Below are 22077 nucleotides of genomic sequence, written 5' to 3'. Positions count from 1 at the left end.
TGCCGCAGATAGCATTAACTACGTGGCTGGATAAATGGGTAGCGCTGAAGAGTATAACCATAGAACTATAACTATAAAACCGAAAATTGTATTTAGGGATCACATACACGGTATCAAGGATAAACATATGGAGAGGCAAACGCTATCAAACCCCAAGATATATAAGTACATTGTACATAAGTCGGTCTGAAAGCAATACCGAATAAATCCAATATTTACACGTAATTCAGCTTTTGGTGCAAAAATCTCAACCACACTGACTTGGAACTACATAATTTGAGAATATAATATGTATTACCCAGTAACTTTAAGTAAGTACGTCGACAAATATTACATACAAAGTGATCGATCAATCGAAGTGTAATGTATTTACCCACCTAAACTTTAAATGTATTTGGAAATTTCAAATTGTGTTTATAGCAAAATATTTGTATTATATAACATAACATAAGCTCATGACTATATCTCAATTAGGATTGTCAGAGGTATATAATCGCAAGATGAACTAAGTACCCAACCTCGCTGAGCTTTCTATTAAACCAACGTGATAGTGTTAACAATAATATCATTAACAAAGCAATTTAAAGTTTAAGTAGCTGATGTGGACTGTATTACTATATGAATGAATAACAAATACTAAGCTTGAGAGAGAGAGAGAGATTTTTATTGTATTTTCACCAACAAGAACAAGACGTAAGCACAAAAACAAAACCAAGATATACAAAACGTTGTCAAAAAAGAAGAAATATAAAAAAAAAAGTGAAAAGATTATAAAATCTGCGAAGAGTTCGCAACAGACAATATTTCTTGCTCAAATCCAAGGACGCACATCGGATACTTTGCAGGGCGGTCTTACACTGATTGATACGTCTTAATAATAATAAGTTTTTATTTCCAAAAATACAATGTGGTGTCTTCTGTATTGTCTTCTATCATGTGGATTATGAGGTGGATTATCAACCCCATCAACCCTAGTGTCAGGGTTATTACTACCCCGCCATAGGCCCCTGACATGACTCATGTAACGACTACTTACTTTTGGACAATCAGGTGATCAGCCTGTAATGTCCTAACCAAACTAGTGATCACAAAGTGATTTTCTTGCTTGATACGTTATAAAAATAGTGCACGCGAACGGAGGATACCTAGAATCGTATGTAAGTAGATACTTCAGCCACTAATTACTAGGTTTAATTAATCGTTATAATACCATCTGACCTTGCGAACAAACAGCTGATATCAGCCTCGCCCACACAGTGTAATTAAACTTTCTCCTCTGTTCCCGCTAATTTGTTCGAGTCACGGAACTGTCGACTACTGACTGACTGACTTCTGCGAAGTGTGTGAAACACCTCATTTTGAATAAGTATTTCAGATAATTGCTCGTGTTGTTTGTTATACAGTTTTAGTTGTAGAATAATATAATAACAGAGCATAACGCCTGTGAACCCGAAGGGGTAAGCAGAGGTGTATAGTATATGCACCTACTCCCCGTCAGCTATGTTTAAGTCCATGTAAAGGGGGGGGAATCTATTTAAAAAAGGTGCACCAACAGTTTATACGTATAATAAAACATACAATAAAATAAAAGTTACATCAGCTTTAGGTCAATTATTCATCATCAATTATAGGTGCACACAACATTTGCAGTGTAAGACAGCGTAATCGTTTAGGTAGATAACTAAATTATACAAATACAATTATACAGGTAATTTAAAAGAAAAGAAAATTATATAGGACATTGATTCATAATAAGTGATTTAGACCATGATTCTGAGTTAATATCAAGTGGCATTTTCCGTCGCAAAATTCATGTCTTTTTTAGTTTTTTTTATTATATTCAATTCTATACTTTTGCGATCAAAAATTCCACTTGATATTAACTCAAAATAATGAGTTGAATCATCCCCCTCAGTATTCGTTACGGTGTCATTTACACCCCGTACCAGTACGGTCACGAGCATTAATATGTATACACCTTGGTACCATGTCACATTAACTTTTTTGACAAATTGAACTGTAAGTCTCACTAAATGTCAAATATGTTATATTATATATATATATATACAAATATCAGTTTATAAATAGCAGTTTCTTTTACAAAATTAGATACCTATCAGGTCTCTTGGTTTCCATAAACTTACTTATTATTATTTTTATCTTATTTATACAGCAAACGCTCGCGATTTTGTACCTAGCCTAACTACACAATTTTAAAATGGATTTTCCCATCAAAAGTATTCAATTTCATTAAAAACTTTAATTTGAAAACATCTATTACCTCGGCATCAAGGTACTTATCTTAATTATTTTCTCAGACACGAGGCCTCAAGGTGGTTTCACAAGTGATATATTTTAGTACGATTTCAGTATCCGCAAGAATTTTTCGGGCTATCAGGTAGGTAACAAAACCGACAGAGGGATTGTGTCCGAACTTAGTGAACCATTGTAATGAGCGAAAGGCTGATCACCAATCACTATACGGTTCATCATATCGACCTTAGAACTTCGTATCAAGATCTATAATTGTCTTCTGATTACTGTGGCATTGCCCACCCCTTTAGGGGTTACGAACGTGAGTTCATGTATGTATAAAAAAATATATAATTATTTACATTGTCTGAAAGTATTCTAAAATCAACATGTAAAATTAAAATCTAGATTTCTTGAACACTGCTAAGTTTCAAATTCTTCTAAATTATCAAATAATTAACTCGAACACGCTTTAATTTTTACTAAAAATATTTGTGCCCTTTTTGACCTTTTCACTTAAAAAACCTTTTTCCTTATTCTTATTTCAAATTTCAATTACCAAATGACCTTAAATTGCTAAGCCTCTTCTCAATACGGTAATGACGCAAATGGTTTGCTGAAAATAGCCGTAGTTGCTCAATGTAATCCCACGGAGACCAATGTGACGTATTTAATTCGAGAATTGTGATGACGTACTTAGTTATATGCTGTTCCCGGGAATGTTCCCACTTTGGAAATATTCCCAGTAGTAAAAAATCACGTAAAAAGAGCTATATTACCTAGCCTTTAGGCAGATAAGATCAAGGTACAGTCATGAGCAATATAATGTACCCACTTTAGGACTCTGTCGCACTAACATATTTGACATTTAGCGAGAATTACAGTTCAATTTGTCAAAAAAGATAATGTGACATGGTACCAAAGTGTTATAATTAATGCTCGTGATCGTACAAGAAACAAAAAGCTGTCAGTGTCCATACTATTAAAGAGGTTTTACCACTTTGGGAATATTCTCGGGAACGGTACATCACAGGACGTATACCGATGACGTCCTTTATGCGTGGTAATGACCATCTGTCACGTGCACGGACAGACGTGCCATTGTTATAATCAGTCTATATTTTGGAAGGCTTACGTTGTAAGAGACACAATTTGTTTCCATACGTAACATAAACATTGCATCAGGCTGGTATCCCCGAAGGGGTCGACAGAGATGTATAGTATACACAGATACACACCTACTTCTCTCCGGGGGTACGTTTGTTCAATCAAGAGCGACGTAAAGGGCATTAGCCAATATAAAAAAAAAAACATTTGCAAATGTTGTAGAAGCGTGATTCGCGATGGAGCATGCTCCATACCCCCTTCGGTAGACTCAGGGGAGGCCTGTGCCCAGCGGTGGGACTGACTTACTGATGTAGGCATGTGGTCGTTATATGAGCCATGTCAGGGGCCTTTGGCGGCTCAATGATAACCCTGACACCAGGGCTGATGAGCCTGGTATTCCACCTCACAACCCACACGATAACATGAAGAAGCAGTGGGACGTACATAGGCTATTTATGTTTTCAAGTTATGTTGCAAGGGTCGCGTGACCAAACGTCGGTAATTCATTTACTTCAAATTCTCGGGTTTGTAAACAGGGAGCATTGCGGTTGTAGTTAGCAACGTTCAATTGCCTAGCACAGGAATGTTGTTAGTTAAAATCGTTAAGTTTTTTCTTGAAGGTCGTTGGGTAAAGTATGTTACCAACGGCATTGTATTGTGTTGCTTAGCTAAGCTGGTGCAGCTAGCAAAACAATCGAAACGTTTAGGGTTGTTAAATAAATAAACAACCCCGCTAGCTTAAATAATTTATTATAAATTAGAATTTTAAGTTGGTTTGGACACGTAGAGCGGATGAAGGATAATAGGATTACGAAAGCGGTATATAAAGCGAAGGTTGATGATTGTGGAGGAAGCAAGAGAAGTGTGTCAGGATCGAAGCAAATGGAATTCCATAGTCTTTGCTTACCGCGGTGGGAAATAGGCGTGAGTTTATGTATGTATAAATTACAATTTTAGTAATTCCGTGCTTTGAAAAGCATAACACACCTCGAACAACCCGCTGGAGTCATATGGGGGAATATGTTCCATACTCCTTCGGGTTGATTGAGGGGGAGGGCAGTGTCCAGTCATTTTACGTTAGAACTTAACGATCTAACGTTTTGATCATACTGGTCCTTTTTTCTTCTTCAGTGATATTTTATCGTAATCAAAGCACATAATAACGGGTTCTTACCGCGTTTAAATGGGGATATGACGTGCTTTGATCATGATAATAACCGCGTAAACTTAAAACAATGTATATTTTATCGTGTTGATTTCCTTTACTTCTGCGAATAGGCATAACTTTATTTTAAGGCATTTTTTTATAAAACCTACTCAATACAATACAAATAAGTACACGATTTGTATTGTACGTATAAACTTCCTTATGCCAAAATTGGCAAATATAATAGCAATTAGTATTCTCTTCAGATGTAGCTACTAAGATGGAGTGCAGTTTTGACAATTCCATTGGAAACAACAGACGTGCAGTTTGCATGTTAAGTAGTATTTGAATGTTTACAGGTACGCGAGCCAATAGAATTGCCCTCTGTACGTGATGTGCACGGGAATATGTACCGCAATTCTATCAGTTATCGAGTTTTTTAGGAATTCTTGATAAATAAGGTGGTAGATGTTGAACGAAAGCAGTTGCGCAGTTCTCAATCCCGGTGGGGATATTACAAAATAAAACACTTTGTGAGCCCATTGCAGGCTGATCACCCGATTGTCCGAAAGTAAGATGATCCGTGAGTCGGTGGCGCAGCGGAAAACGCGCTCGGTCTGCGATTGTTGAAGTCAAGCAACTTTCGCAAAGGCCGGTCATAAGATGGGTGACCACAGAAAAAAGTTTTCATCTCGAGCTCCTCCGTGCTTCGGAAGGCACGTTAAGCCGTTGGTCCCGGCTACATTAGCAGTCGTTAATAACCACCAATCCGCACTGGGCCCGCGTGGTGGTTTAAGGCCCGATCTCCCTATCCATCCATAGGGAAGGCCCGTGCCCCAGCAGTGGGGACGTTAATGGGCTGATGGTGATGATGATGATGAAGATGATCCGTGCTTCGGAAGGCAAGTTAAACCGTTGGCCCCGGGTACTACTTACTGATTTAAGTACGTAGTCGTTACATGAACAATGTCAGGGGCCTTTGCGGACGAGTGGAGTGCAAAGTTGAAGTAGGAACTATTTGTTCACACTTGTATGGCGCGCGTTTCGCGCTCACTTGACCCTACCAACTTCTTTTTTATCCTGTGGTTTTCACTATTATGGTGACTATAAGTAAATTAAGAAGGCGCTACTCACGCATAATGCCCTCTAATGTTCAGCCTTTGTTTCATCTCGGAATACGTAACCATAATTGACGTAATGAAGCTGACGTGTAGGTATATGATTACATTAATGTGAACAGTGTGTAATAATTAGTTCCACGCATTATGGTTCTTTCGGGAAGATTTCTAGATTAACATAACATGACAGAGCATCACGCCTGTATCCCCGAAGGGGTAAGCAGTAGTACACCCACTTCTCGCCAGCTATGTTTAAATCCCCTGTAATTGGGTGCGAGTCTATTGCCTATTTGCGTTTACGTTAGTTATTATATTAGTGTTAGTTTTATATATAGTTTACATAAGTCATAATTTTGGACAGCCTACAAAAACAATTAAAAAGTTAGCCTGTGAATAACGTAGGATTGAGGCAGGAACAGTGTTAATACGAGATGAAAGTAGGCATTATCTGCAGGAACACAGGCGGTCTGTGCTGCCGACTGTACGCGATATGGCGGAGGCGATAAACTGTTTCAATGCTAGAGACTACAATATTACTATTCCAACAACAACATAGCACCAAGCCCATATCCCTAAGCCCGTATCTAAATATATACAAGGAGAAACTGATTGACTGACATATCAACGCACAGCCTAAACGGCTAAACGTAGGCACTTGAAATTTGGAAGGGATATAACTTAGGTACCGTAGAGGTGCACTAAGAAAGGAATTCCCGAAAATCGAAACCGCGTATGATAGATGTTTTCAATCTAGCATGCATGCATACCTTAGTAAATATAAAGTTTAGTTATGGCTGTCTTTTGAAAAATGGGAGTTAGCGGGAAAAAAATTGTATGAAAAAATCTAAACTGCATAAGTTAGATGCTTGAAATTTGATATGCACTCCCACACACACAAAAATCTCTCTTTTATAACACGCCACGCGGACGAAGTCGCGGGCAAAAGCTAGTAGTATATACACCCATTACTTTCGCTATGTGTAAGTCTCAAGAAATAGGGGGCGAACCTCCTAATAAAATAAATAAGTCAATAAGAAAACATCACATAACATAACTTAGTACACAGCTCACCGAGCTTTCTGTTAGATTAACATGATCAATGAGAAAAATGTGGTATATTTCTAAACTCTCCTTTTATGAGTTAGCTTTGACCCTGTGACCTGTAATTCGCTTGCCACTACCGCAGCACCCAGTGGGCCACACCCCGATGCAACTGACCGTATGAGGTCGGACGTTCAAGTGTGCACTGCACCGCAATGCACCGGCCACTTCCCTGGCTCGCAGCCAAAATGCTGCCCACGATAATGCCAAATGCAAATAAACAAACACACAACGTTTTCCAACCTTAAAAATGAATTGAATTAACATTTTTACTAGTTTCCCGCGTGTTTTTACGAGTGAATTGCGCGTTATTCTGTGTGTTGGTAGGTAAACGGTTCCCTGTTACAATCAGACTAATAACACAAATGTAAATACTATGCCGTCCTTCACTTACGATACGTGCAAGAAACTTTAACAGATAGAGCTAGTTTACAGCTTTGAAACCAAATGTTGACGCAAACTTAATTATCGGATACTTAATTATAGACGTATTATAACTTTGTCATAGATCATCACCAGCCCATTAACGTCCCCACTGCTGGGGCACGGGCCTTCCCTATGGATGGATAGGGAGATCGGGCCTTAAACCACCACGCGGGTCCAGTGCGGATTGGTGGTTATTAACGACTGCTAATGCAGCCGGGACCAACGGCTTAACGCGCCTTCCGAAGCACGGAGGAGCTCGAGATGAAAACTTTTTTTTTTGTGGTCACCCATCCTATGACCGGCCTTTGCGAAAGTTGCTTAACTTCAACAATCGCAGACCGAGCGCGTTTACCGCTACGCCACCGAGTTCCTCCACTTTATACTTTTTTCACTTTTTACTTTTCCTCCACAAACTTTGTCATAATTAAGATAATAATATGATTAAGTTTGCGTCAACATTTGGTTTGAAAGCATATTATAAAACACTATAAACTATTGCAAATGTTGATATCACCTGAATTTTTGCCCGATTAATGGCAATAGAGGCTCCTCCCCTATTACGAGTACATGGGACTTTAACTTAGCTGGCGAGCTCTGCTCTCTGCCCTTCGGAGTTATAGGCTTGATGCTATGTATCATGTTTGTATGGACACCGCTACAAGTATCCAGCTATAGCAGCTATCCCGGTAGACAGCGGACCGTATTTTTCCCTCGTTATTACCATTCGGCCGGTGTTCCACTCGTGTGAACTAATGGGCGTGCAAACCCGCGGGGCTTTGTTAGTCTACTATTATTGGACAACTCGTCGTCAACCTGGTTTGTTTTTTGACGTGACTTGTTGGAAATTTGCCTCGGGCAAGCATTCAATGTTTGGCCGGGAATTAGATTTACGAAGCGTTTTCGATAAATTTGAATCAGTAACTGCATACTCCGACAGAGGGATTGTGTCATTTCTAACATGGTAGACTATTGTTGGCGATAGGCTTATCCCTCGTCACCATCCATCTTCTTCTTCTTCTATCGTGTGGGTTGTGAGGTGGAGTACCAACCTCATCAACCCTGGTGTCAGTGTTACTATTGAGCCGCCAGAGGCCCCTGACATGGCTCATGTAACGACTACTTACTTACATCAGTAAGTGCGTGTTCACACCAAACGTATAGTCAGCCGCCGATTGTGCGCAGGCTCACTATAAGCCTCAGTGTGAACGTAAAAATAAATGGTATTTTTTGTTCACATTAAGCTTACAATACGCTGTAGCTGACAATACGCCATTGGTGTGAACAAAACAGTCGGCTTGTATACGTTCACACCAAATGCGTACGCTGAGCGGCCGACTATTTTTCATATAAAAGAGCTGAGTGGCTTGACTGAACTGAATTGAAAACAATCCGCCGGCCGATTTGAATCCAATACGCTGGCGTTCAGCCGCGTAGCCAATCAGCGTCCGCGGCGGTAGTGACGCACTTTATTAGTCGGCCGCCGACTATCAGCGTCTACGCATAGCGTCATGGCGTATTGTCGGTTTGGTGTGAACGAAAAAGCGAATATGTATGGAATTACAATACACTGCGTAACGCTCGCTCACTGTCGGCGGCTGACAGTCAGTTTGGTGTGAACACTGCCTAAGTAGTAACCGGGACCAACGGCTTAACGTGCCTTCCGAAGCACGGATCATCTTACTTTTTGGACAATCAGGTGATCAGCCTGTAATGTCCTAACCAAACTAGGGATCACAAAGTGATTTTTGTGATATGTCCCCACCAGGATTCGAACCCGGGACCTCCGGATCGTGAGCCCAACGCTCAACCACTAGACCACGGAGGCCGTTATCCATCTTAGGACTTGTGGATTATTCTTAGGATCTTAGGAGTAGTGGCTACAGTAGTAGTTGATTGCTTGTGGATATGATGTTAACTTACTGCGTGATTTAAAAAAGATAACGAACTATTGTACCAACCTACGCGTCAGATATGGTGGCCTATCGTTTATCATATAACAATATATTACCATTACCGCTCCAGCTTTTTTCCTGTTTTATTTCAAGGACCGCTTACCTAACCTGAAGGTATTGACATATTTCAATAAATATCAATATTATGAACTTGATATTTAGTGACTTGAGGCTTTGTTTACCCAATAAGGACAAACAGGAGTTTATGTACGATGTTTTCTTTTATATTTCCTTCAACAAATATCCTCATTTTCTGCATATTTCAATGAGATTCTCTCCCTAGACGCTGCTTTTATTTCCCACTTCGCGCTATCGGCGGCCGCGAAGCTCGCAAGTTTTTAAATAAAACTGCAGTATGATAGTTAAGAACCGGTGACGTAAAGTTTAATTTAAATACCACAACCAGCAGACAAACGCGAAATTTAATATACAGCCTTAAAACTTGCGCCGGCGGGAATTCCTCTATGGCCGTGCCGTAGTTCCTTGTTTTGAAATTTTACACTAAATATGTGACGCAGCCTCGCATGTTGGAACCTACGAGTTTTATAGTTTGCTTCGTAGAAACTAAAGAATCTTCTCAGAAAATTTTGGAAGATTGCATTTCGCATTACACAGAATGTTAGTGACATCTTAACGGAAACTTTGAGGGATGATTCAGACCATGATTCTGAGTTGATATCATTGATCAGAATCATGGTCTGAAACATCCCCGTTAGTATTTGTTACGGTGTCACTAACACCCATACGCAATTTTATGGCTACCTGTACGTACTTATACGGGGTGTAAGTAACATTGTAACGAATTACCCTCAGTATTGGTTACGATGTCACTAACACCTGTGTATATTGACGTAGCTTGTCAATGAATAACAATGTATCTATAATCTCTTGAAGCGTAAGGAATTAGATTTTCATTTTTGACAAAAAAGACAATACATTTAATTTATTTTATATAATAAGCGATTTTTTATCAAAACATTCTAAATCTGGCACAAAGAAAAATAATGAAAGCCTTTGGTAACATGCTTCCCTAATATTGTCGCACAAACGTTTTTATATTAAACTTGAATTCCAGACCATCTGATGGAAGTTACATTTGACATGTAATAAGCAAAGTTAAATCATTTCCTGACGTATTTTTCAGTTTTCTACGGATTTTGTTCTGTACCCAATCTTCTAACTTTAGAAATAAAAAGTTTATTTTTTATGAAATTTACGTAAATGTTATAAATAGAAACTAACCTAAGCAGGTTTCAGGGTAATAGCATAGAATAAGGAATAATACTACATATATAACGGCGACTCCCCGCTCACCCACCAGCGTCTGCGCTCGGTTTACTTCACCCCCCCTCGGACTTAGTTTAGACTTGAATAGTATTGCGTCAAACGTCACACACACACATGCGCGTGTACTATAACGTTGATGTGTGGTGTCTGTGTAAAACGAGGTTGTTTGTATGGCTTCAGGTTAGCGTTTTCGTAAACTCTTTTTTTATTGCTTTTTCTTTCTCCTTTTGCATGTGGTGCTCACCTATAATTAGTTACGCAATTAGACTAAATAAGTTAAATGTATATGATGCTTGAATATATAAAATAAATAAATAAATACCCTCTCCTATATTACTTGGAATACAATTGGTAAATGGTAACACTGCTCTCATTGGCGAGACTGGCTGCGTGACCTACTGTGACGCGGCAGTTTTTACCAGGTAACCTGTATTGCACCTCACATAACGGAATATATAACTTAATAAGATGTTACTTACTAGCGTAGGTAGCGGTGTGACAGTTTAATAACGGTGTATGAAGCCAAGTTTTTGCTGCAGAGTAATCAATTATGCCTCAAGGGAGACTGACTATTATGCTGCCTTTTCTACTCTGTGGTATGTAGTATAGCTAGCTGCAATGCGGTATTCACCCTTTTTTCGGGGTTTGTAGCTAGACTTTCAGTTGAGCATGAACAATGTTTGACGGCACTTTTTGGCGTATGTAATATTGGGAGCTGCTGCAGTAATGTTGATGAATCGTTGTTACTGACAATTTAATTGTTAATGTTTCGGTCTCGTTACACTTTTAACAAGAACGAGAACGTTAATAGTTATTTTTTTTAAATATTTTTATTCTATTGTAAAAGCCAGTTGTCGTGCTCAGCGGTGAAGGAAAACATCGTTAGGAAACCCACATTCCCGAGAAATGCATTTTCGGAGGTATATGTCCTAATCTGTATTGGGCTGGTTTTCCCTTCGCTGGTTGGAAGGTCAGATAGGCAGTCGCTTCTGTGAAAAACCGGACCCGTCAAATCTTCAGGTTAGGTAAGCGGACCCTGTGGAAAACGGGATAACGCTAGGGAGATGATGATGATGATTGTATAGTAAAAGCCGGCGTATTTATGCTACACATTGTATTGCACTAGACATGTATATTGTATATGTACATTCTCTAACGATCAGAAGTACTTTGCAGCTACATTAAAAAAAAACACACCTCAGTAGGGTTTTACGACGTCAAACGGTGTATAATAATATGTATATCAGGCACTATCAGAATATAACCAAACTGTTCTAAGGCCTTTTGTATGTATGGTTTCTGTCAGTATGAAAATTCTGTCTATATCCTGCTAGAAATCCCTTGATGATACAGTGTTAGCAATAAAAAAGTGGCTGTAATTAAAGTTTGATATTGTACTTGATAGGCTAAGGGTAGCTGCATTGCGCAATGTCTGAAGTTTACTTTGAAACTGTTATTTTTATTGGTCAGTTCAGTTCGCGGTTATGAGGACGTTTCCGCGTCGTAAATGTTGGCTACGGCAGTTACCACGTAGGAATGAAATACATCAACCTTTATTTTTTATTTTTACTGAATTTATTATAATACTAGCTTTTGCCCGCGACTTCGTCCGCGTGGCGTGTTATATAAGAGAGAGATCTTTGTGTGTGTGGGAGTGCATATCAAATTTCAAGCATCTAACTTATGCAGTTTAGATTTTTTCATACAATTTTTTTCCCAATAACTCCCATTTTTCAAAATACAGCCAAAAATAAACTTTATATTTACTAAGGTATGCATGTATGCTAGATTGAATCAATTGATTGAATTGATTTTTTTTTAATTGATTGTTCATTGAGTTTTAATTTTAATACACACTTCCTCTCTTCCCTTCAACGTTGCTGTGCCCTACAGGGTCCATGTTTTAGTTCCTATGCCTATGTAACACCCCATTGTACTACATGGAATGCAATAAATAATTTAATTGAATTGAATTGAAAACATCTATCTTACGCGGTTTCGATTTTTTCATACAAATGTTTTTTTCCCGCTAACTCCCGTTTCCGTGGGAATTTTGCAATATCCTGTTGCAACTAAGGTTTAAGTTAACTAAGGTACCTGCATGCCAAATTTCAAGCGTCTAACTTAAGCGGTTTAGATTTTTCATACAAAAGAATTTTCCCGCTAATTTCCGTTCCCGTGGGAATTCCGGGAATTCCTTTCTTAGTGCACCTCTACGGTACCTAAGCTATGTCCCTTCCAAATTTCAAATGCCTACATTTAGCCGTTCAGGCTATGCGTTGATATGTCAGTCACTGAGTCAGTCAGTTTCTCCTTTTATTTAGATTTGATTTTTTCATACAAATGTTTTTTCCCGCTAACTACCGTTCCCGTGGGAATTTTGTAATATCCTGTTGCAACTAAGCTTTAAGTTTACTAAAGTACCTGCATGCCAAATTTCAAACGTCTAACTTGAGTGGTTTAGATTTTTCATACAAAAGGATTTTCCCGCTAATTCCCGTTCCCGTGGGAATTTCGGGAATTCCTTTCTTAGTACAGCTCTACGGTGTCTAAGGTACCTGCGTGCCAAATTTTAAACATCTTACTTGAATGGTTTAGATTTTTCATACAAAAGGATTTTCCCGTTAATTCCCGTTCCCGTGGGAATTTCGGGAATTCCTTTCTTAGTACACCTCTACGGTGTCTAAGGTACCTGCGTGCCAAATTTTAAACATCTTACTTGAATGGTTTAGATTTTTCATACAAAAGGATTTTCCCGTTAATTCCCGTTCCCGTGGGAATTTCGGGAATTCCTTTCTTAGTGCACCTCCACGGTACCTAAGGTACCTGCATGACAAATTTCAAACGTCTAACTTGAATGGTTTAGATTTTTCATACAAAAGGATTTTCCCGCTAATTCCCGTTCTCGTGAGAATTTCGGGAATTCCTTTCTTAGTGCACCTCCACGGTACCTAAGGTATCTGCATGCTAAATTTCAAATGTCTAACTTGAGTGGTTTAGATTTTTCATACAAAAGGTATTTCCCGCTAATTCCCGTTCCCGTGAGAATTTTGGGAATTCCTTTCTTAGTGCACCTCTACGGTACCTATGGTACCTGCATGCCAAATTTCAAACGTCTAACTTGAGTGGTTTAGATTTTTCATACAAAAGGATTTTCCCGCTAATTCCCGTTCCCGTGGGAATTTCGGGAATTCCTTTCTTAGTACACCTCTACGGTATCTAAGGTACCTGCATGACAAATTTCAAACATCTAACTTGAATGGTTTAGATTTTTCATACAAAAATATTTTTCCGCTAATTCCCGTTCCCGTGGGAATTTCGGGAATTCCTTTCTTAGTGCACCTCTACGTTATCTAAGGTACCTGCATGCCAAATTTCAAAAGTCTAACTTGAGTGGTTTAGATTTTTCATACAAAAGGATTTTCCCGCTAATTCCCGTTCCCGTAGGAATTTCGGGAATTCCTTTCTTAGTGCACCTCTACGGTATCTAAGGTACCTGCATGCCAAATTTCAAACGTCTAACTTGAGTGGTTTAGATTTTTCATACAAAAGGATTTCCCTTCACTACTCTGCTCCTATTGATTGTAGCGTGATGAAAAGTATACTATGACCTGTCCAGGAGTTTGAAGAATAATTGTACCAAGTTTCATTAAAATCCGTCCAGTAGTTTTTGTTTCTATAAGGAACATACAGACAGACAGACAGACAGACAGACAGACAGACAGACAGACAGACAGACAGACAGACAGACAGACAAAAATTTTACTGATTGCATTTTTGGCATCAGTATCGATCACTTATCACCCCCTGATAGTTATTTTGAAAAAATATTTAATGTACAGAATTGACCTCTCTACAGATTTATTATAAGTATAGATAAGCTCACGACGATATCCCAATTGGGGTAGTCAAAGGTAGGGTCCATCGCAAGGTGAACTAAGCACCCATTCCTCATGGAGCTTTCTGTTAGATTAACGTGGTAGGCAGGTGGAGGCCAACTGTGAATTTATGATGTTAAAATATATTTTTTTTACAAGAGCTGCGAGCAAAATGAATGACCTCATTCTGATAGATAGATTGCTAAGATAGCAGAAGTAGATTTAAGTCACATTCTCAAGGTGAAAACCCTTGTCGGACATTGTGTCTATTTCAGGGGTGTTAAAAAGGCCACATAGAAGAAATTCGCTTGAAAATGCAATATTGACAATCAAAATCAACATACATACATACACATACATAAACTCACGCCCGTAATCCCTAATGGGGTGGGCAAAGCCACAAGTAATCAAAGACAACTTGCAGCCACTGTTGATACGAAGTCCAAAGATGGATATGATGAACCTTATGGTGATAAGGGATCAGCCTATCGCCCATAACATTAGTCCATCATGTTAGAGGACACAATCCCTCTGTCGGTTTTTACGACATGCCCGGGAAGAGAAGCAGCTGAACGTGTTCTATGTTTTTTATATGCTCCCAGAACAGCAATCAAAATCAAATTAAATCAAATATCCTTTATTGCACACAAACAAAACATACAAACATTTAGCAACAGTACAAATGGGCGGCCTTATTGCTCTGAAGCAATTTCTCTTTTAAAAGACCAAATGAGATATTCTGTATCAATATATAATGCGCCCTTATTTGCGTATATACGGAAATGTCATAGTTCAATATTGATTTTTAGATGAAATGCTGTGATGTGGCCTTTTGAAACCGCCAGTTTTTATTGCATACACTTTCACCGTATTATAGACACTGAAGGACGTAATATACAATCTTGAAGACCCGATTACTCTAGCCTTAGAGGCGCCACGTCAGGACCCCGATACAGACTTCGTCAGGGTAGTGTGTAAGAGCCCTCAGCACTCCCCATTTATCTAGAAAAGTTCTTAATGCTATTTGAGACAATAAGTTACGTATAAAATAATATTGTCTTAAACACTATTCCGTAATAAATCATCTACTTAGTATGATCCCGTTCTTCACAGGGTCCCCTTACCTAACCTGAAGATTTGACAGGTCCGGTTTTTTACAGAAGCGACTGCCTGTCTGACCTTCCAACCCGCGAAGGGAACTGCAGCCCAATGCAGGCTAGGTCACATACCTCCAAAAATGCATTTCTCGGGAATGTGGGTTTCCTCACGATGTTATACTTGACCGTTGAGCACGTGATAACCATTTATGATCCAAACATGACTTTGTAAACAAATACTACTACTCCATAATACATCGAAGAAAATTTGTCGATTTAATTTTCTCTTCGTGAGTTTCTCTAAACACGGGGAGTACTATAAAAACAAAAATCCTTTACTATTCCATATTTCACTTCATTGATTCGCAGTCGCAGTGTATCACACGCATCTAACTTAATTTCCCAGCAAATCCCTTGAGATAAAATACCCAAACCGACTGTTTGGATTATATTTGCCATAAACAACGCGACCCTATAGGAAAATATAAAAATACACTTGCTGTGTCTATGACCGCCCGTCCCCTTGCAAATTATATTAGAAAAAGCACGTTCATTGTCAGGGAGCAAGGGTTCCGTTATCTGTGCGTAGCTGGAGTGAATTTAAATAAAATAAAACATAAAAGTGGACTGTATCTATAATATTATAGTTTTACATTTTTGAGAGAGTGAGTAAAAGTGTTAGACGCGCCATCTTGCGGTCGAATTAAAAACTTAAAAACTAATGTTGCCACATTATTTCATGTGAATATTCGAACATTATCATTGTCATCTGTAGGTAAATATTTAAATTTCAAACTGCTGTTTTGATATGCTGAATTTGTCATATAGACACGCATCAATTACAATTTGTGTGTGATTGGAGTGAGCAGAAACATACCTAAGTCAATGGAAGGTACCTGTAGGACATTCTCAGGATGATAAGCATTATCGAACAGTCTTAAATAATGTTTCTTTTCGATTCTGACCGTGCAAGGAACTATTATCTACAATTCTGATATTAATATTAAAATTGGTAAAAAAAAAACTGCCTTAGTACCGAAATTCATAATAAAAGGACCGCAACCATCTGTCGCTTTCCTTCTTTTTAAAATACCATGATTCGTTTTGACTAAATACTTAAAAACCAATTACTTTACATCATCCTCGACGTGCAATAGGTAAGTAAATCACTTTAGGAGATACTATATTATATAGGTACCTAATTAAATTACGTTGGAAAATAACAATTTGTGACTGAAAATAAATTGCTTTATGTATCTACAGAAGATAATCTCGCTAAAAGAATGACAATGAAACCGCCATTTACATAAGTACTTTACTTAAAGGATTATTTCCGAGTCAATTTTTCACTTGATCTGCTAAAGCGGCTTTTCTATTCTTCGCACGGAATGCTAATCTTGAGAAAAATTATAAAGGAAAACACAAAATTCGCGCCGCGTTGTGGATGGGAGAATAAAAATGGCGGATGGCTCCCCGGTTGGCGGGAAAAATGAAATATGGCCGCCGCAAGACCGCTGCTGCTGGCGTCCCTCGGGCACGGGAAGGTACATTTATACTGGGTTAGGGTAACTTTGGAAGGTTCTACAAACATCGTTTTTTTCGATCATTAGGTACGTACAATATATTTACGTTCAGTTATTTATTAGATGGTTTCTTTTAAGTAAGCCCTATAATAATAAGTTTTTTTTTATTAATAAAGTCTCGCGTTTAACTACAATCTCACCTGATAGTAACGATGGTATGGTCACGATGTGGTTGAGGGTGGATCACGCTTATTTAAGTTATTTAAATGAGTAAATAGAGAGAGCTAAAGGTCCTATTAGATAAACTAGAAGATAGTTATTAACTTAGTAATTACTTACGACACTATTCTAAGTTTTGTCAGGTACTTACAAAAGTACCTACCAAATTATAAATTGAAGATGTACGTACTTAAGTTACAGTGAGTACTAATTATAGTTAGGTACCAATTTTACGCCCACCTTTAAAAATAATAACGATATTTTTATTTTTATAGCAGGAGCGCGACCGTGCATTTATTTTACAAACTTACTGAAGTGGGTTAATCTGTGTGTGAGCTTCAATAATAACGGATGAATTAGGTATTCAATTTCTCACCTCTTTCTATAACGTCAGTTTACCTACCTATTAATAATTTAACCGTTATATAAAAACAAGGAATATGTAGGTTTCGGCCATAAATGACTTTAAAAGACCAAATAATAATTGGTTTGGACTAATTGTTTTCATAAAGTTCTAGCATGGAATATCTAATATACTACGTAAATATTATAGTGGTTATAGGTTAAGACATGAATATAATGCAAACGATATTTTCGGCCGGACAAGTATCGGCCCTGTGGCGCAACGGATAACGCGTCTGACTACGGATCAGAAGATTCCAGGTTCGAATCCTGGCAGGGTCGCGTTGTATGTTTTTGTTTTTTTTTTATGTTTTGAATTTTATTTTTAGGTACTGAGTATTTTTTATGTATATTTTTTAATAATGTTTCCTAATATTAGAAGGTCATATAAAGAGAACAATATTACTGATTTCCGATAAGGCAGAGAGGCCAATCCGACGACTTCTACCAAAATAAAAGGTTTATTTCATCGGCATTGTCTTGATCTCCCCGTTCTTAATTTAAAATCACCGGTAGTAATTAAGACTAAAATAGACGACATTTCTAAACGTAAAAGACTAATAAAAAAAGATTTAGTGACACATCTAAAACGCTGAGCTATTTTGTGTAGCAGATAAAATGGAATTAAAAGAGTATGTTTGACCGCCTTATTTTTTATATTTGGAATTACTTACAGTATGTATATACATACTTTTTATGGATATTTGTAAAAATATTTTTTATAAGCAATGATTTTGATATAATAAGTTTTTTTACTGCTGCAAAGTGAATATTTTTTAATTTAATCAGGTACCATACCTATTTGACAAGTATTACTTGGTTAAATATTCAAATTTCAAATTGATTATCCTATCGTGTCTTTTTTTCTTTTTTTTTACCTTTTTTTATTACATTATAATCTATTTTTTACAGCCAGTTTATAAAATCCAGTAGGTTCAGTCTGTCAGGAAAAGAATTCGCTTTCGAGGTCTATTATTGAAGTTCCTTTTTTAACTATGCTAAATTTTATTTATTAATTGACATTGAAATTGTTAAAATTAAACTTGTTTTACTTTCTAATCGCTAATGCAATAAGGTCGAATTTAATAGTGAACTGACAGTTGTGGCAGTGACATTTGCACACTCTTCAAATAGAGAACTTGTTATGATTTGTTTATTAGATACCTTCACTATTGTAATCAATTTTCTATGTATGTATAATGCTTCCTCTAAAAGTGTTTGTTAATACGACCTTTATAAAAAATATATTAAGTTTTTATCGTATACGTTTTCTTATGTAATTTAATAAGGTATTTTAACGTGTACCCTACACATTATGAGAGGAAATGAAAGGGTATAATAAATTATTATGGCATTTATTCACACGTCCTCGCTTCTATTGCATTTTTTTTACATAATTTACATTCCAAACTTTGGTTTTTGGGTTGGTTTAGCTTAGTAAGTTAGTTAAGAGAGTTTACCATCCATGGGCGAGACCATGCGCGCCGTATGCTAGAGCGGGGGCGGCGTGGACCACGGGGGCCGCGTACACGGGGGCGGGGTGCGACTGGTGCAGGGACTGAGAGACCACGGTCTTGCTGGCGGCCAGGGGAGCGGCATAAGCGGCATGAGCCACGGGAGCAGCATACGCGGCGTGAGCCAGGGGAGCGGCATACGCGGCCACGGGAGCGGCGTGCGCGACCACAGCGTGACCGGCCAGCTGTTTAGCCAAGATGGGCGCGGCACCAGCGGCGGCTCCGTCCAACTGAGCCTCACGGGTCTTCACGGCATCGACCGCCTGCCACGAGTGGTCCTCAGCGGCGTTGATAGCCTGACCTTGGAGTTCAGAAGCTTGATCATGGTGTTCGCGGGCGGCATCAACAGCGGCGCGGGCGTGGTCGTGAGCTTCAACGTGGGCGTCGATGGCGGCACCCTGGATGTCTCCGGGGGAGATGGTCGGCGCAGCCACGGCCAAGGGAGCGGCGTGAGCGATAGCCACGGGGGCGGCGTGCGCCACGGCTAACGGGGCGCCATGGCCGATAAGACCGTGAGCGTAGGGGGCGGCTAGCAGGCCCGAGGGGGCTGCTGCGGCGCAAGCGAGGACGGCGGCGGCGATCTGCAAAATGAAACACATTTTCAATCAATCCCACTTAGATAAATTAAATTTTTAACACAATTCGATCGAATCTGATACCCATGATGATATTTAAACACAACACCTCAGTATTCAATCAAACACTTGTATTATCACTTATTGATATGCAAATATATGAGAACTAACCAGAAATCTCATTGTGCACTTCTGTGGTAGACTGCGCAAAGGCTACTGAATGCTCTCATTTCGGTGGCTCGGGTTTTTATACTGGCATACACTGTGCGAAACGGAACGCCGTGAAAAAAAGTAAGCGGCTCAAGGGTGCCAGGAAGCGCGGCAGTTTTGACAGATCAGCTGTTCAGGTTTTGACAACCGGTCCGCCATTTTATTGGACTTATTATTTTTAAGTACAATGGGTAGGTACATATTTTATAACCAGTCAGTATGGTTTTGTTTTATCTCCGTAAAGCAAATCTGTAGAATATGTACTCTTTTGTTTATTTATTAAAATACTGGGTATGAGTTTTTATTATTAGATACTCTAAATAAACTGTGCTTAGATTTCTGAATGTGTATTTTTAGTGATAATTAATTTTGTTACTAAGTACTTACCTATGAAATATTCATCTTCTATCGTGTGGGCTGTGAGGCGAATGTCCAAACCTCAGCAACCCCGCCCTGGTGTCAGTTTTATGAAATATTTACCCCTAATTCCACGGGAAACGAAAATCTTAACTTGGAATTTTTGGTTCACCGACAACATTAATAATCTGTAGATAAATTTATTGTCTAATAACTAATTAAATCAGCTAATAATATTGTCGTTGCTCCAAGCATATGGCTTTTGTTTTTTGATGGTCATATAATATATCGTAGGTACGTATCAGACATTTATAATAGAGGGACCTTATATTGCGTAACGGTATGCATTCAATGCCATTGATACATTTCATTGTACAATCTTAAAAATGACCATGACTACATTATCATTATTATGATATATTACGACTTTTCTCTCAATATTCCATTTACGTCAACATGACTTAACAAAAAAGGTGGGATAGCGCCATAGCATTATATTTTTTTCATTGTTATTTCCAAACCAGTTTTTACATCCGGTCGCGGGAGTGATCTCAATTTATCAGTTATTATGTATTATGTGGCACAACATTTTCTTTAACTCTTTAATATATTGCTATTTCTTTCATCCTAAGGTAGCACCGAAGAAATTGCTATTTGACAACCATTTCTAATTGATAGCCTTATTCAGGTGTTTAGGCTAGTGACCGAACCAAATGGCTCGGCTATACGGTTACTAGCCTAAACACCTAAACCCACCTACCATATCCGCAGTGTAGAAACTTGGCGGAGTACGCACCATATTCCCTCCAGTTGACCGTGTGGCCCGTGCCTAGGACGTATCTAGTCTGTTCATGTTATATTATTTGTTTTGCTATTTGTTGTATCGTAATGTAATTTATGTGTGTGTTGTTGCAGATAAACTTGCGGCTTATCCTGGTATCCGGCAAGACGAAAGAGTTCTCGTTCAACCCTGTCGACTCCGCCGGCGACATCGCGCTGCATGTCTACGACAACTGGCCTGAAGGTGAGTTGTGCATTTATTCATTTATAAAAGTCGAAAAAAAAATGAGTTTTATTCAAAAGTACGCAGGTCTGGGGGAAAAGTACATCTTTGTGCCATTTAAAATTTATATCTTATTTAACAAACTTTTATATTATTATCGTGAATTCGTAAATTTTATATAATTTATGACTCTAATAGTAACAATTATAAGAATTGTAAAATAAATAAATAAAAAATAAATAAATAAATCGTAAAGGTACCTAGTTTTTAAGACTATTTATGTCACATATCACCTGAAAAATTTCGCCAATAGGATTATTTATCTAAGGGTCTTGAGGGGACTATTTGACCCTCAGAGGAAATTCTGACGTAACGTTTTACGAGTCGACATTCGTCAGGGAGGGCGCTTCCAATGCAACAGAGTCGCATCAGTTAGCTGTACCTGAATCTTGATGAACCATTTAAACGGAATCATAATAATATTTTTTTAATTGTAAAAAGCTCTTATGTGAGAGGAATAAATGGAGTCAGTATACCTACTGAGTGGTAACTCAGAACAGAGAGACGCATTGAAATTCTAAATTCTCCTTCTTTAGTGTGGGTTGTCGGTTGATCAACCTCAGCAACCCTGGTGTCAGGGTTACTATCGAGCTCCCAAAGACCCGTGCAATGGCTCATGTAACGACTATACACTTACATATACACTAAAAAAATACAATTAGTAGCCCTAATATATGTATTAGGGCTACTAATTGTATTTACGTAAGTATATACCTAGTCACCATATGTGGTGGCTAATAATTATTAACGTATGTTTCAAATATAATGTCCGAAATCGTTCTTAATTTCTTAATTAATGAATGGCTCCTTTCGGATTTCCTAGTCCCATGACGTGGTTATTTAAGGCC

The 22077-nt window shown here is 38.4% G+C and overlaps 2 protein-coding genes and 1 non-coding gene across 4 annotated transcripts in view; 2 read left to right on the top strand and 1 right to left on the bottom strand.

Annotated features, from left to right (window-relative positions):
* LOC126375739 (ubiquitin-like protein 3) overlaps positions 1-22077 on the top strand; it is a 192692-nt gene that overhangs the window by 160479 nt on the left and 10136 nt on the right. The window contains exon 2 of the mRNA XM_050022839.1: positions 21082-21190. Within this exon, the coding sequence (XP_049878796.1) occupies positions 21082-21190 (109 nt within the window). The remainder of the gene's footprint in view (positions 1-21081; positions 21191-22077) is intronic.
* On the top strand, positions 17720-17792 carry Trnar-acg (transfer RNA arginine (anticodon ACG)). Its single transcript has one exon. It is a non-coding gene; the product is annotated as a tRNA-Arg (tRNA).
* LOC126375721 (cuticle protein 18.6-like) lies at positions 18877-19805 on the bottom strand. 2 transcript variants are annotated; one of them, XM_050022820.1, is made up of 2 exons: positions 19771-19805; positions 18877-19605 (listed from the first exon to the last, which is right to left on the bottom strand). In XM_050022820.1, exons 1-2 carry the CDS (start codon positions 19780-19782, stop codon positions 18967-18969), a joined length of 651 nt encoding a protein of 216 aa, XP_049878777.1. In that variant the 5' UTR covers positions 19783-19805; the 3' UTR covers positions 18877-18966. The 2 variants fall into 2 exon arrangements, with proteins under 2 accessions (XP_049878777.1, XP_049878776.1); XM_050022819.1 differs by lacking the exon at positions 19771-19805 and having other exon boundaries at positions 18877-19623.

This window comes from Pectinophora gossypiella, chromosome 19 (assembly GCF_024362695.1).
Source record: "Pectinophora gossypiella chromosome 19, ilPecGoss1.1, whole genome shotgun sequence".
In the NCBI taxonomy this organism is placed as follows: domain Eukaryota; kingdom Metazoa; phylum Arthropoda; class Insecta; order Lepidoptera; family Gelechiidae; genus Pectinophora; species Pectinophora gossypiella.
The sequence above is the reverse complement of the archived record's forward strand: the minus strand, read 5'-3'. Positions and strand labels throughout refer to the sequence as shown.

What these genes read in the sequence shown, in the direction of transcription:
- LOC126375721 (XM_050022819.1), bottom strand. Translation starts at nt 19,623, where the DNA reads ATGTGTTTCATTTTGCAGATCGCCGCCGCCGTCCTCGCTTGCGCCGCA.